General features: G+C 52.0%; 2 protein-coding genes across 3 annotated transcripts in view; both read right to left on the bottom strand.

Annotated features, from left to right (window-relative positions):
• The window catches only part of Sp1 (transcription factor Sp8), a 77,637-nt gene extending 64,701 nt beyond the window's left edge, over positions 1-12,936 (bottom strand). The window contains exon 1 of one of the 2 annotated variants that reach the window (XR_013009403.1): positions 11,490-12,936. The gene's annotated coding sequence lies outside the window, so the exon portion shown is untranslated. Of the gene's footprint in view, positions 1-216; positions 11,462-11,489 lie in introns of those variants that run through there. The other variant, XR_013009402.1, reaches the window with a different exon arrangement.
• A 790-nt stretch (positions 12,937-13,726) lies between these two features.
• On the bottom strand, positions 13,727-16,235 carry LOC143211172 (uncharacterized). The gene is made up of 2 exons (XM_076428634.1): positions 15,875-16,235; positions 13,727-15,491 (listed from the first exon to the last, which is right to left on the bottom strand). Exons 1-2 carry the CDS (start codon positions 15,899-15,901, stop codon positions 14,604-14,606), a joined length of 915 nt encoding a protein of 304 aa, XP_076284749.1. The 5' UTR covers positions 15,902-16,235; the 3' UTR covers positions 13,727-14,603.
• Between the last annotated feature and the right edge of the window lie 1,073 nt (positions 16,236-17,308).

The raw sequence follows: 17,308 nt of genomic DNA, 5'->3' as shown, positions 1-17,308 counted from the left end.
TAAGAAATCTGTAATACGCACGATCGTCCGCATTCCAGTATTCGCGAGGCTCGCGGCTCGGAAATGGCGTGGTAAACCAGTTTCCAGCGGCGATAAAGCTCGCCGCTTGATAGTGGGATCGGCAATTAACTTTTGCGCGGGCTTATCGGGCAGCGTCGCGGCTACGAGCGCCTCCAATTAAGTCTTCATCATGAGATCGTCGACGATACTACTTACTAGACTTCCTAATTCTCGTGTGCTCTTGTCCGCGATCTGTTTGCGGGCCATCGACTGCCGTCACGAACCAGCGAGCTCGTGCGTAATTAGTTCCCGATGGTGGACGATCGAGGCGGCCGACAATCGTGCGATCGACACGAATCCTGTTGCTGTTGCCTGGTTGCACCATGGGACACACGCCGTCGTTCTGACGATCAACTGTCGCGAATCAACGGTTTACTGGCGGCAAAGATATCTGGCGTTAACGTCGTACCCAGCGAGCTATCTATGCCTGCGAACGAATATCGCTCAAGACCGTTAAACAGCGTCATTGAACATTGTTGCGATTAGGCTGGTATTACCTCGCTATCGTCGGATCGACCTCGGTCGTTGGCAATTACGACAAACTTGGTCGACAAAGTTGTGACAACCCGTTCGCTTAAACACGGGAAGTCTACGCTGTTCGACGACGCGACTGTCTTTCGTTCCGCGTCTTCGCCGATACCGATAAACCGACAAACCTGTTTACTCAAGGGAACAAGATCACGTTACTCTTAATTACCATCGCAGTTAGCGTACCGCGTAATTACCCTCAATTAACCGGGACAGATTCATTTGACGTTTCCAATTAAGCCTGCGCGGCGATCGATTTCCTCGGGCGAAGAATTCGCGGAAAAAAGCCGAAGAGGAGACAGAAGAAACGCGATTCCGATCGAGATCGCTCTCTCGCTCGCTACCGAGCAGCGATTCGGATTTCGACCACCGAGCCGGATGCGAGATTCGTATCGAGCGGCGCGTTTTCGTATCGCGATCGATCTGTCGCTCGCCATTATGAACGCGCCTCGAACGGCAGCTCCGGTACCCGACCGATCGATCTTAGAAACGTGAGGAGCATCGGGACAAGCATCGGCGCAGCCGTGAGTTACGAGCATCATTTGCGTAATGACTGCAATCGGGAGCGGTTTTTGCGCGAACGCAACAATTGAACCGAACCGGTTGACACTTCGCGCGATGAGAGGGAAAAGCGATCTCGTCGGACTCGACGCACAATGGGCCAGAAACCGATCGAAGACATACCGCGAAAAACCGTCGTATCAAATCAAGAAGTATTATTGTAATCCCAAAGGAGGGACAAGATATTATTAACAAAAGTGTGCAATTGTCAAGTATTCCATTCAAGAAATAAGTATATTATTATTTCAACAAGTTTAAAATTTTGCGGTTCAGGGTTTAGGGTTACGAAGTGTCGGCAACTCAGCTGGGACATGCAACTGGTATGGGCGGATGAAGTATCGGAGCGATTGGGCTTTGTAGATAAGGATTCTTGATTGTGACAGTTAACGATTTTCGCGCAGCACGTCAAAAAATTCCAATTGAATCGATGAAAAACTGAGTTGTCGGCAGATATTTGACCAAAAAGATCGGTTTCTGGCCCACTGTGCGGCGGTCCGGGGTGTCTAAAATCGGGAATCGCGATCGGCGGCACATTCGGGGAGGATTTGGGGAGGAATCGGTGTCCGCGACACCGTGAAATTACAGCGAGCTAGATTCGCGGCGGAAGCGCGTACCGCATCGCAGGCAACTGACCGCGTACAATTATGTACGTCGTTTTCTGCAGTCCGCGCGAGAAGAGCGCAAGGAAGAGAGAGAGAGAGAAAGAGAGAAACGTTTTCCAAACGGATTGACGCTGCCACGAACCAACGGAGGAGCTAATACGTGCTCCGCGGACTAGCTGTGTACGGTCTACGTACGCGTGTACGAGCAGCACGCTGGGTATTAAGTAGCGGTATTTACCAAGCTACAATTATCCCCGGTTTCATGCTGGCAATCTCTCGAACGCGATGGAGGCTCGAACGCGGACTACGTGGGAACTCCACTATCGACGCCGTGTGCTCGCGCGAGCTTCGGCACCGAGCAGCGATCGCGAACGATCCACCGGCAACGAGACCGACTGTAAAACTCTCGAGTGATCCTAATCGGCAATGAGAAATTCTGGAATTACCTTCCGAGAAAAGCACGCGCGCTATTCCGTCACCGAGAGGCGGCCGAGCGAGAGAACGAGCGACGAGCTCGTTCGTTCGGGAACAGGTCCCAGGGGATCCGTGATAGGTCTCGCTCGTAAACGTGGGATAATTTCCGAGTTCGGTATATTATTTCGTGGAAGAGAGAAGCGAGCATGAACGCGGATCGAAGAAGTCACACGAAAGGATTTAGAGACCTCTTCATCGACCTAATCTGAATTCCTCCAAGGCCGCGGCGATAGATGGACACGCGATCATCGGACGGACCTTCGGACAGAACCGGACGGGCCTCTCCCGCCATTTGAAACGCGAGGAGAAGCTGCCACGTACCACCTCCGAGAAAAGTTGCCGATCTCTCCCGGAGAGACGAAACACTTGTTGCGGTTGGACGCGAAATTTCGTGGGAGGAACGACGGGATTAGGTTGTCGGCGAGCTCACGCGAGAATAAAGGAGAGATAAATCACGAGCCGACAAAACTGAATGCTCGTTAATAAAGTCCGAGGAGGAGTATATGGTGGAACGAGCCGATCATCCTCGATTATATCGGCGTCTGTTATCGACGCCCGCGAGCCGCGACGCGCCGGTATTTGCATTGGATCGGTGATTAAGCAGGGGGCGGACTGGAAAACCGGCGGAGAGCTGTTTTTACGAGCGGTCAACGCTCCGCCGCGCCGCGCGCCGCGTCCTCCCATTCTGCCGTGCTTCTCGTCACCCCCGGGCATCTTGATGTCATTCTACGTTCTCCGCTCCGCTCCCCGCCGCTCGCCGAGTAATTAAAACGTAGTCAGCTCTATTCGAGATCCCTTGACGGTGATTAACGTTTCCTAACTGATGCGCGTACCCGGCCTGACGCACTGTCCTGCATCGGTGTGTATCCGCGTTATTATTCGTCCGAGCTCGTTGGAGGTGCGTCCGATTGCGAGGAAACTCTGGGAACGTTCGCGCGATCAACCGACGAGATAGCTCGGTCGAGAGATGGATCTCTTCGCGACCCGGCTGCCATTTCCTTCGACCGCATTCCTCGGAGAAGCCGCTTTTATCCCTTTTCTTTCGTCGGCACCTCGAGAAAGAGAGACGATTCCGTTCGTCGACGCGATTACGCGGAAAACGCTCGGTCTTTCCATCGGTCTTCGCCCCTTTCCGGCGCGGGAGAAGCCGAGGGGGCGAAGGGAACACGACAGCACAGGGTACCGCGTGGCCACTTTGTTCAACGAGTTGATCGCGTTAACCAATTAACTCGGAGCGACAACCTCTGGATTCCAGAAATTCAGAGAGTCCGCTGGACCCCCGTTGTCCACGGCCAGGGAGAGCCTTCCCGGAACGCGTTCTCGTAACGAGACTATCAGGCTAATAATAAACGAGCGTTCGGGTCCGGCGAAAATAAACCAGCTGACGGGGAACGGCCGATTCCACGGAGTGACCAAAGCGACGCGAGAAACGCTCGCTCGAATCGCTTCGATCGGCACGAACCCGGGGAAGCGACGCGGCGCGGCGGCAGCGTTCGACGTTCTCGAGGTTCCCGTGCACTCGATATATTCGGGCAACGTATTTAGAAAATGGCGGATAGCGTGCCTTGGGCCTGACGATTACTCAGGAATGAAGGGATACCGGTATCTCGCCACGCCAGAAACACGATCCAGCTGTAGCGAGAGCTGCTGGCGCCTTCCACACCCACGTTTCACGGCGCGAGGCAGCCGATGGAACGGCGGCACCGTGTTCGGTGTTCGGCCGTTTGCTCGAACGAGACCACGGAAGTCGTGTGCAGCGGTCAAGCGAATCGTATCGACAAATTGGATCGAGTAGAAAGCGGCGAGAGGCCCGTTGTTAACGCGTCCGGGCGCTCGCGGTTCGCAGTTTTTCGCGCGGCAACGGCGGCCGAGGATACTTCTCCGAAATAAATCTATTACGTGTTCGTGACGGGGGGGAACCAGGCCTGTGCCCCGGCGAACGCGAACAACTGCTGCATTTTATACGCGTTACTGCACACGCGAATACTTTATGCACGTATTACGCGGAGCGTAATGCGAGTTTTATTGCGGTTACGCGTACCGGCCACTTTTCTCGGGCCGCTCGAGGCGGTCGCGCCGCGCCATGCCGCGCGAGGACTCTAAGCCGACCACGAAACGAAGAGAGAGAGAGAGAGAGAGAAAGAGCTCGAGTTTAAACAAAACGATGATATACTGTGCCGAACGATATTAAAAAGCCTACCCCTCCTCCTCATCCTCTCCGCACGGGATGCTGATGTACTGCGCGAAAATTGCTGCCTGCCGGCAAGTTCTCTCTGCCAGCGACTCGCGAAACCCGACGAATGAGTATTCATGCCGCGAATTAAAATTTCGTTAGCCGTGGCTACACGTACGGCCCAAACCTTTCGAATCGCTGCGTAGATTATCATCGTCGACGGTAATACACGTTAAACCATGATCTAACCCGGGAATAATTGAATCAATTCGACGAAACATCGGTGAACGCCGCGAGAAATGTCTCGCGAGTCGGAGAAAGCGTCGGTACGTCGTCGAAGAGGATACGGCGGCGATGGAATCTAGCGGATCTCGTGTAAGTCGGGCTTACGTGCCGTTTCCGGGACTTCCGAGAAGCCAGCCGGAAATGACAATAAAAATAATCACTTGAACAAAGTGAATCCAGACTCTCTGCCGACCACCGCGTGTACCCGTTACCGGGACGCCGTTAATGACACCTAATTACTTTCCACCGCTCTGCGCAGAAACGCCGCTCGATTTCGAACGGTGCCACCGCTAATTTGCGCGTTAATTAGTCCGTGCTGGCCGCGCGGATTGTCATTGGACCTGAAATTATGCAACAGAAACGAAAGAACGAGCCGCGCGTTCTCTCGTAGCGGGAACAGCACGGGAAACGCGTATCGGCTCGGCTGTTCGCTCGCCGTTTCTTCTTCGTCGTTCTCTTCTTCCACTGGAACGTACGATTCTATCGTTGCCGGTCGGATTCAGTGTAAAACCGCGCTAACGACGGGAAGAGGATAATCTTGGCTCGTTCGGCCATATGGGTTCGCCGCTGGAAAATGATCGACATGCTTTCCAGCGAGCTCGCGAGCCGGGTTTAATGTTGCTCGCGATCGATAATTCGACGAACGCTGCGCTGCGGCCAGATGACACGGATTGATACGAGCGATCGCTCCCCGATCAAGCATTTATCCGTGTTACCTTCTATGTACATGCACTCGTTGATCTGTGATTCGCAACGACAACCAGGAATTCGGACGTTGTCGGAGGGAGTCTGCTATCCGACGAATCGAGCCGCTCTCCGTCAAGGGTCGCGGTCTCACGAGATGCGGTTAACGCTGTTCCACGAACTGGGAACTCGGTTCCCCCGTGAAGAGTTTCGAGAGCGCGTCCTTTTCATGAAAATTTCAGCCGCGCGGCTCGCCCGAGTATCTCCGCTGACGATCGCGTCAAATAAATCCAATTCCTCCGTGTCTGGTGCTCTTTTTTTTCTGCGCTCGCGTTCGCGAGAAAGAAAAGGTTTAATGTTTACGAGCCACATAAAAACGTCGATACCACCGTCTGATAACGTCGTTTGCTGCACGCTCGAGGGATTCGAAACTCGTTAAGTCGTGCCTCGCGTTTCCCCCGCGATCGTTACGATGGTGTGCGTATGTCTTTCTTAATAACTTAACTCTCTCTCTCTCTCTCTTGAATCGCATAAAGACAGTCCCTACATTGTGAAATCCTGAAATCAGGCCTTCCGACGGGGAGATTGCGTAGATCCCGTGCGACCGTCTGGCTAGAACCGATTGACCGAAAACGCATCGTACCGTAGACAGAATAAGACAATGTTGCGAGAGAAGAAATTCTTCGGTTACGAATTCTTTCGCGTAACCGGCCGCGAACTCGGCAGTCCCGGCAATTATCGCATACTACCGGCACGTCCAGTAATTATCATCGGTCGTTTATCCACATCTACGCGAAGATTATCGCGGCGTACCACGAGGCAAGGGCGCGCGAACAGCCGAGAAACAGCAACGGAAGGCAGCAACAACGGGCAACGAAGCGTTTCTCTCGACGTACGTATATCCACCAGGTTTCCCTTCGCCCTTCTTGCTCCGTCTGCCTCTCTCTCTCTTTCTTTCTCCGTCTCCCTCCCCGGCGGAGGATCCTCCGAAGGATCTCGGAAGGGCTCGCGGAGAGTCGGAAACTGTGCTGGCTGGCACACACGAAGTCGAAAGAGGCTTCGCAGGTAATTGCTAGGCCGACGGGTCGATAATGAGCCCTGGCTTCGGGGAACCGATTACACCCGGCCCAAGCCAAAAGCAAAGCCAGAGCCGAGAGCCGGAGAAGAACGGGAGGATGAGGAGGATATCCTGAACGGAGGGAGAAAGTTCAGAAGAAGGGAACGCGAAGGGACTGGAGGACGCAGCGCCGCTCGAATCTTTTCTGTAGGTCCACGCTGCTCTCGATAATCCCAGAAACTTTCCAAAATCGAATCCGCGCGATCGTGAAAACGTTTTCCACGAATTTCCGGTTCCCGTTCGACTCGCCACTAACAAGTAACACTATCCAACTGATACTCACTGATTTGAATGAAATTTAACGTACTTATTAAACACCGAAAAATATTAAATACGTGTTTTTTGTTTCGGTTAAATACGCTTTTTAGGGGTAGAAAGCACCCCTCCACGTCTGGAGATGGAAACTTGTGGCTAATTATTTCTTAAAGGATTCATATTTTTTCTATAAATTTGAGCCTATTTTCCCATAACGTCTGATTTCTTTCTTTTTTTTGGGAGAATAACGCAACAGATCAATTCTGAAGAGAGATTTAGAGTCATCGCATAAAATTACTGATTATAGTTATACAGTTCGGCTTATTATTTTCAAATTTAATTGACCTTGAACATCGACCTCAAGGTCGATTTCAAGGACGCCATCAAGGGCATCACTCTGAACTGTACAACTCTGGATCTAGCATTTTTTTCAGAAACTGTATCCTTTAAGAAATAATTAGCCACAAACGTTTCCATCTCCAGACGTGGAGGGGTGCTTTCTACCCCTAACAAGCGTATTTAGCCGAAACAAAAAAAACACGTATTTAATATTTTTCGGTGGCGAGCGACATTTTCAAAAACGGTTCCACCACGCCAACAAATTAAAAGTGAATATACTCGTAGTTGGTGCCCAAACACAAACTTCGACCTACGAGATAACTCGTTGTTGGCAGCGAACGTGTTAATAAGTACGTTAAATTTTATTCAAATCAGTGAGTATCAGTTGGGTAGTGTTACTTGTAAGTATCGAGCACGCTGCGCGACAGGAATTTATCCCGTTCGAAATGGTATTATTATTAATAGACTGCGGATCTTTATGCAAAATAACAAATGTTTTTGCATTGATTGCAAGATAGAAGCGAAATAAAAATTTCTTTCTTCGTTTAACTACCTGATTTTAACATATCCACTGCTTTAAATTGTGCTTATCTGTTTTTGTCATAAATAGATAAAATCCGCAGTCTAATTATTAAGAATATATTATAACGGAACAGCCATATAACGGTGTTCGAGAGAGGTGGGTGGGGCGCTGGTAGAAACAAGCATTGAGGATAACCGGCGTAACGAGAAGTCGGAAAAACGACGTGGATCTATTCTATCGGGAAAAGATCGTGGCTAATTGCTAAATTATCAGCGACAAGCTGTCGATGATAGTCGATCGGCTGCAGGAAGATAGAGAGGGACAAAGAACGAGGAGCAGAAGAAGGAGGAGGAGGGGGAGGAGGAGGAACGGGCAGCTCTTCCTGTAGCGTGCGATGAAACCTGCCTAGATCTCTCGCTACCGGGATGAGAGGTAGGTGATCTAATTTCCCGCGCAGTCGTGCAGAAAATGATCCAGGCCGCGATTACGAAACGGCTTCCAGTCTTCGCCGGGGGCAACCGAGGCGCCGTTTTTACCGCTCTCTTTTCGTTTCCATGCACCGTGTGTAATAATCGCGCCGCTAACGTTGTCCGCTTCCCGTGGAACGAGCCGCGACGGCGTTCCATTTCGCGAGCGGAAAATTGTCGGTCAAACCTGCGCGCCCGCGATCCGCTCCTTCGATCCACGATTTGCTCGATCGAGATCGTGAGCGCGATCCATTGGCCGATGCATTAAACGTTGATTGCTTTCTTCTTTAAAACCTCGAGCAGTTCGCTCGCGAAGAAATTTATAGACTCGTCGAATTCGGAGCAGAAGAACGGCACCGGATATCGATCGAATCGGCTCGGTCGATCGGCCTATTCGATTAATCGACGAGTCATTCCGACGGACACGACGTGTCCACCAAAGGAATTGCGATATACTAAACGTGAAACGAGCATAGTATCGAAGCGGCGAGGCGAGACGAGGCAAAGCGAGGCGCTGCTCCTTCGTGGCCTCGAGGGCCGCAGGTCCCGCAATTAACATAATGAGGTAGAAAACGTAGATATTAGCGCGAGGTTAGTTAATAGTGCACTTATCTGGACGAACGTAAATAGTTCGTGGTCGGCCGGGTCTCGCGTACCGCGAGGAAATTTCTCCGCTCGCGGCTTCGTCTCTCTCGTTCCTCTCCTTCCGCTCTCTGTCGCGGGCGACGCACCAGCCGGGTTCCGAGAGAGCCGCTCCGAGGATCGGCCGTAAATCAAAAGTGACAGAATCGGACTCTCATCTGCATAATCTGCTTATTTTATTCCGCGCACGTGCTCCCGCCGCGCCGAGCCGTAAATGTTCGGAGGCTCGTTTGCTCTCCGTGCAAATTATTAATCGTGTATACATAATTCTAGGAAAGACGGCGACGACTACTTCTCGCCGCCTTTCCGCCGACTTCGATTTTAATTAAGAATAATAGCTTAATAAAGTCGAGGCTCGCGGCGTCGTCGTTTCCGGAGCGGAGCGTTACGCGAGAAGGAATTCTCGCGCGACGATCACGGCCGACACGAGAGGCGTCGTTTGTCGCCTTGTTGGAACGGGGCTGTTACGCGGCGCTGTTCTTCTCCGGTTAGTTTTTTTCAGCTCGTTTTGTGCGATAACGGGACCCGAAACCGGCCGTATCGTCGCCGTCGAACACGAGGACTCGATGTCTTTATTCCGGCACGGCTCGGCATGGCCGGGGCGCCTCTTGTAATCTGCAACAGCTGCAACGATCGGTCGTGGTCGCGAGATCGCTCGCATCTGGCGCACGCGCGGCCACTCCGATTTCTTAGCCGGTGGGCAATCGTGTCGGACGATTGTCGGAACCGAACGAAACCGAACCGAAGCGAAACAGGAAATCGTGGACACCTAAGCGACGGTGTCGTCCGTGTGTTCACGCGAAACCGGGCCGGGGGAGGCAGCAACAATTTGCAGGTGCAAAGTTCAGGCGACGCGACGCTCCGAGTAAACCGCTAATGAGGGCTCCAGCCGTGCGTACGCACAGCTACGTGTGCGCGACGCGTGTAGATTTTCTGGGGGACAGGTTAATTGGATCCGCTGGCCGGCCGGCCGGTGTTATGGCGTGCTTTTTCATGTCCGTTCCATTCTATAATTCCCGTCAGCCCCGCGGACAATGTAACCAACAGTTATTCAGAGCGACGCGGACGCCTTGTCGAAGCTTTCAAAGTCGACCGCCCTCGTTTTCTCAATTAACGATAGAGCGAGCGGGGACGCGTACGCGATGTAAACACGTAATTAGCCCTCCTTCCGTACCGCCGTGGACCCGTTCCTGTAATTTCGAGATGCTTCGATACGTGATAAAAAGGAACGCGGCGTTTCGCGGCGCGACGCCGCTCGACAACCTTGTTGCGGCGTGCTCGGCCGTTCGAGAGATGATCGCCGGCCGTGTCACGATGGCTTTATAAACGATAATTCCATGTAGATTGGTCCCCGGGACCTTTGCGAGTCCCTGGAGACCGCGTAAAAAATGCGTGTTCTCGAAATGAAATCGAGTTTTCGAGAAGGGCACGGGGAATCGTTCCGCCAGGTTCGAAAACTTGGGACTATCGCCATCGGTTCCCGCGAGCCGAGACCCCGGGCCCCGGTATATACGCGTATACCCTTCTCTTTGCTCGTTTCTTTTTCCTGTCGGACTTAGACGTCCCTAGTGGCGCCTCTCTCAGGATATAAATTAATTAGATTTGTGTGGAGGTGTGTCAGCGGTGTGCCGGCACTGTGTTTCTTGCCCTTCGACCGTCTGCTCTGCCGCGTTTCAACTCGACCGAATGGCCTACTCTCCTCCGCTACCTACAGACAGTTTCACAAGCACCAAATTATATCCGTGTTCCTCGATACGAAACCTGGCATGGTTTTTTTTAGCCGATCGCGCCGAAAAGTTGCTCTCCACCGTTTCCTCTCCGATCCCACGAAACGATCCTACAAAAAGAAACACACAAACCTTTCTCGGCGGTAGATCACGAAAACTCTTTTCCCACTCGGAACAATAATATTTCTACGCGATGAACACGTTCGATTGGATAACCAGGTGAGCCGGAGTGTCGCGTGCACCTTCCATCGGCCGAACATTTGTTAGGAACACGGGACAGCAACTTTGGAGCGGCGTGTACACGTCCGCAGGTAGGTCTGCGCATAACGCATGATGTATGGTGGGCGTGAAACGGGCGTAGCAACATAGTAACGTTTGCTATATCGGCCACAACTGTCTAGCAGCACTCTCACCCGACGAGTTCTGCGACCGGATCTTCCTCGGATGGCTCTAGAATTAACTGCCGGGGCTCTCCGATATCGATCTCCGAGTAAATTTTACACGATCTTTAAACGGAGCAAAATGACGAGGAGAGCAGCCTGGGCGGAGGGCGAAAGCGAGGAGACTCGTCGGTGGTCGTGCATTAACCCTTTCGCGAGTAGCTATCATCAGTCGCGGAGCAACCCTTCGTCGCGCTCGACTATTAAAAAGTTGGAAACGTTAACCGGTAAGCTTTCTCGTTGATCGGCCGATGACTGTGTTTGTCGCAACCTGCGGATTCGCACGATACATCTGGTCGGGGTTGGATGGCCGCAATACGATTATGCTGGATGGTTGGATGAATCGCAATAGAGCAACCGAGTCTCGGAAACTCGTTTGATTATGCGTAATTACGTGTAACGAGCGCGATTTCAGTCAAAGCGGGGAAAACGCGGAACCCGATGCCGCTAAACGAACGATCGATGCGCCGACTTGTACGAATTGTTCGCTCGGCGAAACATTATTCCAGTTCCGCCGTAATTAATTCGAGTCGCTCTAGCGGCAGCGCAGTGGTCGTTGTCGGAACGTCGACGACCGGAGACTATTCGGCGAAAGTTCGAGGAAAGACTTACGTTTATGTTACCGAGGTGACTCGGAGGGCTGACACCCCGGCGGCCACCGCCGCCTCCGACATCCGCGTCCAGCTTGCCGGCTCGATCGATCCCGTGGATCTCGAAAATTGCGCTGCGACGAAGGACAGAAAACGACGACGTTGCTCGATCCTCAGAACTCAAGGTCTGTCGGAACACCGCGGTCCGCACTGAACAAGCACAGACACTGTGTCACAGGTTTCGGCCGGTGTCCTGCCAAACAAGATTCAGAAACATTCTTTACGCGACGCGCGCTGCATCGTCGCTCGCGAACAGAGTCCTACGAGAGAGAGAGCGTGCACGAGGGTGAATCGATAGCGAGAGGAGAGGGTTACGAGCTGTCCGAGTTTGTACCGAAGCGCGCCAATTCCAGAGGGCTCTAGAACGAGAGCGCACACACTGACCTGTCAGCACTGGTCGACGACGAAACACAAAGTACCGGCGGCCAGACGGACGATTCAGGTGGGCGACACGCGGGTCACGTACTCGCGGGTACAGATTTGCCCCGTGTCCGTCGACATGTCGCGGGCAACGATCGAGAAACCGACAGAGAGATCCGTCGTGGCTGTTCGCGCGTTCCAAAAGGACGAAGGTGTGGGAAGGTGCGAATTTCGGTTTATTCGGAGATGCGTGAGAGATCCGTGCGATCGTGGTTCGCCGCGCGCGAGCTGACAGGCGCGAGCGAGAATCGGGAACGGATCGGCTGGAAATCGAGACCGGTCTCGGCTCGATCGGTGGCGTGCGCACCGCCACGAACCTGTTCGCCGGTTTCTCGTGTTATCGACGACGTCGCGTCGGCGCGTGCATACGGCGCGGTGTGTACACGGCTTGTTGTAGTTGGTTACGGCGTGGATCGTGCATTCACGGGCGCAGACAGAGCGGTGTCGACGACGACGACGACGACGACGAGCACGACGACCACCGCGACGACGGCGACGGCGACGAGGACGAGTCGGCGTGTTGCGTATCCGCCTCAAGGGCCGTCCGTCGCAGACGCATGCTCGCGGCACGTTGCAGCCTCTCGCACTGACCGCGCGTAACACGTAAGAGAGAGCCGTGCACCGTGCACTTGTCGTCTCTGTTTATCTCCCTCTCTCGTGCTCTCCGTCTCTCCCTCTCTGTTGCTCGCTGTTACTCTCTCTCTCTCTCTGTCGGTCCCTCCCTCTCCCCTTAATCAAAGCGGAGTGTTCGTGTCGGTCGTGGTTCTCGGCGCGGGCTCGTCGTCGGGGTCGCGCGCGGGTTCGCCAGTTCGCGGTTCCTCTCCTCGTGGTTTATTCGGCGCACTCGGTGGACTTCGACGGACACGGCGAACAGGACGAACAGGAGACGGCCGGGACTCCGTCGCTCTGTCGACTCTCTTTGAATCTCTTGCGCACTAACTTCGCGGCTATCCGCGGTACTCGAGCAGGGAACGTTGAACGCGAGCTTGGAATTGCCCTGGCGCCACCCCTCCTCCCCTCCAGCCCTCCCGCCTTCCTCGCCTCTTTGCCTTGCCTTGCCTTGCCGCCCTGCCAAGCCCGTCCACCTGATCGTCTTCCACCGTGAACACGGCGCACCACGGGGCTCCGCGTTGTGCCTCCTTCGCCTCGTCCCTCCCTATTTTTCCCTATAATTTGCTCCGCGGCTGCCTCTTTTTGTTTTATTCCGTTTTCGTACCCCTTCCCTGTCCCCTCCCCCCTTCGCCCCCCCTCTACCGCGCATCGCCGTCTTTTCCCGTCTCCTCTCGATCCTCTCCCTTTCTCCGTTGCCATCTAGCTTCCCCTCTGCCTCTGCCTCTATCTTCGCGTCTGCCTGTCTGCCTCTATCCTTGCGGCCCCGGCCGACCTGTCTGCCTCTCTGCCTCTACCTCTACGCGCCAGCCATGAATCCTTGCCGGGGCTACAGGGCTACAGCGCGCCGCCCCCTTAATAGGGCTACGCGGGCTTTTTCCATTCACCGTGCAGCCATCTCTTGGCGGGAATACGAATGAAACAGCCCGCCACAGTGCCGTACCCGGCCCGACCATTTCCCCTCCCCCGAACACGATTTTATCCCAGAAAACCCGCCCCGACGAGCAAGGGATGATTCCACGGGTGTCCTCGATCCAGTTTGGGAAGACGATCCGATGCGATGGAAGGGATCGGGATTTTTTTTCGGACAGTCTCCGCGGAATGATAGTTTCTTTTCTTCCACGCAATGGAAACACCTGCCAGGTAGAAGATCATCCCGAAGGACTGGATTCTTCTCGAGAACCTCGGGACTCACATTGTACTCTCTTTGGGCGGGACTCGCGACGTATCGTATGACAGGAAGACGTCGGGGTGGAATCCGATATACGACAAGGGGGATGATGATTCGTTATTATGTGAATTTTCACGGTAAATCTACGCCACGACCGAATCCTCGTTCTCTCCGATCGCACCCCCACCCCTCCAGGGAATTAAACAACACTTTGATATCTCTTGGTTGCCGAAACAACCCACGTCAGGTGTTCTACAAATATTTATTTAGTATTGTGTAACATAGATACATGCACCTACACGTAAGCGTGATTTACAAAAATAGATAAATTGTTGTCTATGTACATTCGACTATTACTAGAGAAGGAATATGTACCTAAATTTAAACGCGATTTACAAAAATATACAGTTGTTTTCCATGTACATTTGACTGTTACTAGAGAAGGAATGTGTACATAAACTTCAGCGTAATTTACAAAAATATACAGTCGTTTGCTGTGTACATTTGACTATCACTAGAGAAGGAGTATGTACCTAAACAAAAGTACATATACAAACAGATTTCGATTACGTACAACGTACGGTGTTCAACACTAGGTTTACGGAGAGCTCTAGAAATAAATGTATATTTACATTATTTTACAAGCGTAACAAGTGTGTCAATATAATTTTTTGGTCATTTTTCGTTAAATTTAGTAAATAATTCCTCGAGAAAGCATATTTACAATCTTAATTCATAATATATATTACAATCTTAATCGCAAATTAAGATGATTACTCGTAAACCTAGTGTCAAAAACCCTTGTTATCTGTATTATCGCCCGGCGGCGCGACTCCTCGCAGACTATCGACGGCAATATTCGCGCGTGTATGTGTCTCAAATCATGTTGTACTGACCGCCGATTGGCTGATACGCGTTCTGCGCGGTCACGGCGGGCACGGAGTTCTCCTTGTCCGACTCCTTCTTGCTCGAGCTCTTTCTCTTCTGGTTCTCGTGGGTTTTCACGTGTTTCGTCAAATGGTCGCTCCTCATGAACCTCTTGCCGCAGGTCGGACAGGCGAACCTCTTCTCGCCGGTGTGCGTACGAAGATGACGTTGCAGCTCGTCGCTTCTGGTGAACCTTTTGCCGCAGAACAGCCAGTTGCATACGAACGGCCTTTCGCCGGTGTGCCATCTGAGATGCGCCTTCAGATGAGAGGTTTTGCCGTAGACTTTACCGCAGCCGGGCACGTGGCATACGTGCTGCCTTTTCCCGTCCACTCCGAATTGTGCTCCGGTGTCTGTTTGGCAATTCGGACACCTGCATCTTGTGCACTTTCTTCCAGATTTACCGGGTTCCTCCACAGCTAGCAAATGATGCTCTGCCGGCGGTGTTAGCGGCCATTGATAGTGACCGGTGTGATCTTGGGGACTCGGTGGAAGATTCGGTGGAAGATCTGGCGGACTCGGAGGCAAAGAATAATGCTGGATCAGCTGAGACTGTGGCAAATGAGTCTGAGCTGCCCAGGATGCTGTGCTCGTCGGCACAGTGGGCATGGAATACACCGGTGCCGTCAAAGGCTCGGAAAGATGACCATGATTCGTAGATCCTGGGTAGCTCCAGTAGCTCGAGTGACTGCTCTGCAAATGATGACTGCCCAGCGTCGGGTTGTAGGGCTGATAATGAGTGGCCGGCCCTCCGTAATCCATCGGGGTAGTCTGGTGCATCGGCATCGGCATCGACGTCATGCCTGGTGGCATCGACGACATCGTCGGCATGCAGATCTGCAATTACGAACAAGAATATTTACCGAAAAATTCCATAGACCTAAACCAACATTCTCATTCGCACGGAGAGATATCTCTAGACTGCGGATCTTTATGCAAAATAAAGATATTGTGCATCGATTGTAGGAACCAGTAGTTAAATCAAAATTAATTTCACCCCTTAATAGTCCTTTTTCATATTCTTCACTGTTTTATATTTCGTTCAGTTAATTTCTTCATAAATGCATGAAGATCCGCAGTCTAGATATCTCTATCTAGCTTGTCGATAAAGAAAAGATCGCGGAACGGTCATCACTTCTCAATATCCGTTCCCGACACTACAATTTCGTGGCTGTCGATATACGGAGTAAATCTTTAGGCGTGACGCGTTATTAACGGACCTGTTGATACTGCATCACTTGAACCATCACTTCACTGGTCGGCTGTTCACGATCGTTTTTCCTTCGTCACTGATTATTCTTCGGCCGGAGCTGCGTTCGACGGCACGCGTGCAACGAAACGGGGATAATCCTGGCGATCTTGATCACTCGCCGATGGTGTGTCTCGCTGTCGCGAATGCCGAGACATGAAAACGAACACGACGACGATTGCAAAGACGAATGCGAAGACGTGGACGCGACCGAGGAGAGAGAAAACTATGCACGGATCGGAGCGTGCGCGGCTCAGAACGTTCGTCAGATAATTGCTGGTTGCCGACCGTGTCGCCTCGGTTTTAATAACCGAGTGGACAAGGAACCGACGAAGAAGGGAGGAGGCTGAATGCTCTGCCGGGTTCCCCTATGGAGGTGGGGATAGACCCCAGTGAATCCTGCTGGCTGCAGCGCATGCGCCCTCCCCACCATCCACTCATAAATCAACCCTGCGTTCCGAGGATCGAGGATCGAGGCTACGCACCTTTTGTGGTCGTCCCTGGGGGCTGCCTCCTGCCACCGAGAGGAAAGCCTTCGTCGATTCTACGGTACTGCTCTCCCCACAGCACCTACACTTTTTACAAATCGCTATCTTTTGCAACCGGCACGCACAATCCTCCCAGCTCTAATTGTTTACAAGTCAGTTTACCAACCCTTACACAGTTCTCCACCCCGTGTCCCTTCCTCGGCCATGCAAATTATACAGAGGCGGTTTCGAAACGCATCGGTTCGAAATAATTAGAAACACATTAAACGGGAGGAAGATATATACACTCGGCGAAAAAACTATAAGACGTGCGAAATTCAATGAAAATTCTATGCAAGTCTTGAGTGTTGTCTTCCTTCATTTATAATGTTATTGTCTACATTCTATCGAAGCATATTCTACAGTTCTACGAAATATCGAAGGCTGCAATTCCAAGAATTTGGGAAATGTACGTAAACATGCTATTCTCGTCGCGACAAAACTATGAGACAGTAGCTTTTCGTCAGTCGATCTTATACTCTAATCGCAGTCACAGTGTTAGAAGTAATTGTGTACTTCAAATTAAACATTTGTAATTTTGTTCTTACATGATATAACTATAATGCCGCGCGGGGAAAAGCTGACAGACAGTGAAATAAGAGTGATCGTAAATTTCAAGAGTAGCTGGGAGAAGTCGATGTGCCGTGCTCAATTATTTAAAAAGTAGAGAGAATTATGGGAAAAAACACGCTTTTTTTAACACGTTAGCTAAAATCGCAGAGTGTCTTATAGTTTTGTCGCGGAGTGTAAGATCGAAGATTACGATGCAGGTTCGATCTGCGCGGGGTTCGTTTCTTTTAATTACGGGACGACAATTCGCCCACAGCTTTTTTACCTATCGAATCGTCGTTTCACGACTCGACCTCCCAAGATTCCAA

Source organism: Lasioglossum baleicum, chromosome 8, assembly GCF_051020765.1.
Source record: "Lasioglossum baleicum chromosome 8, iyLasBale1, whole genome shotgun sequence".
Lineage (NCBI taxonomy): Eukaryota > Metazoa > Arthropoda > Insecta > Hymenoptera > Halictidae > Lasioglossum > Lasioglossum baleicum.
The sequence above is the reverse complement of the archived record's forward strand: the minus strand, read 5'-3'. Positions and strand labels throughout refer to the sequence as shown.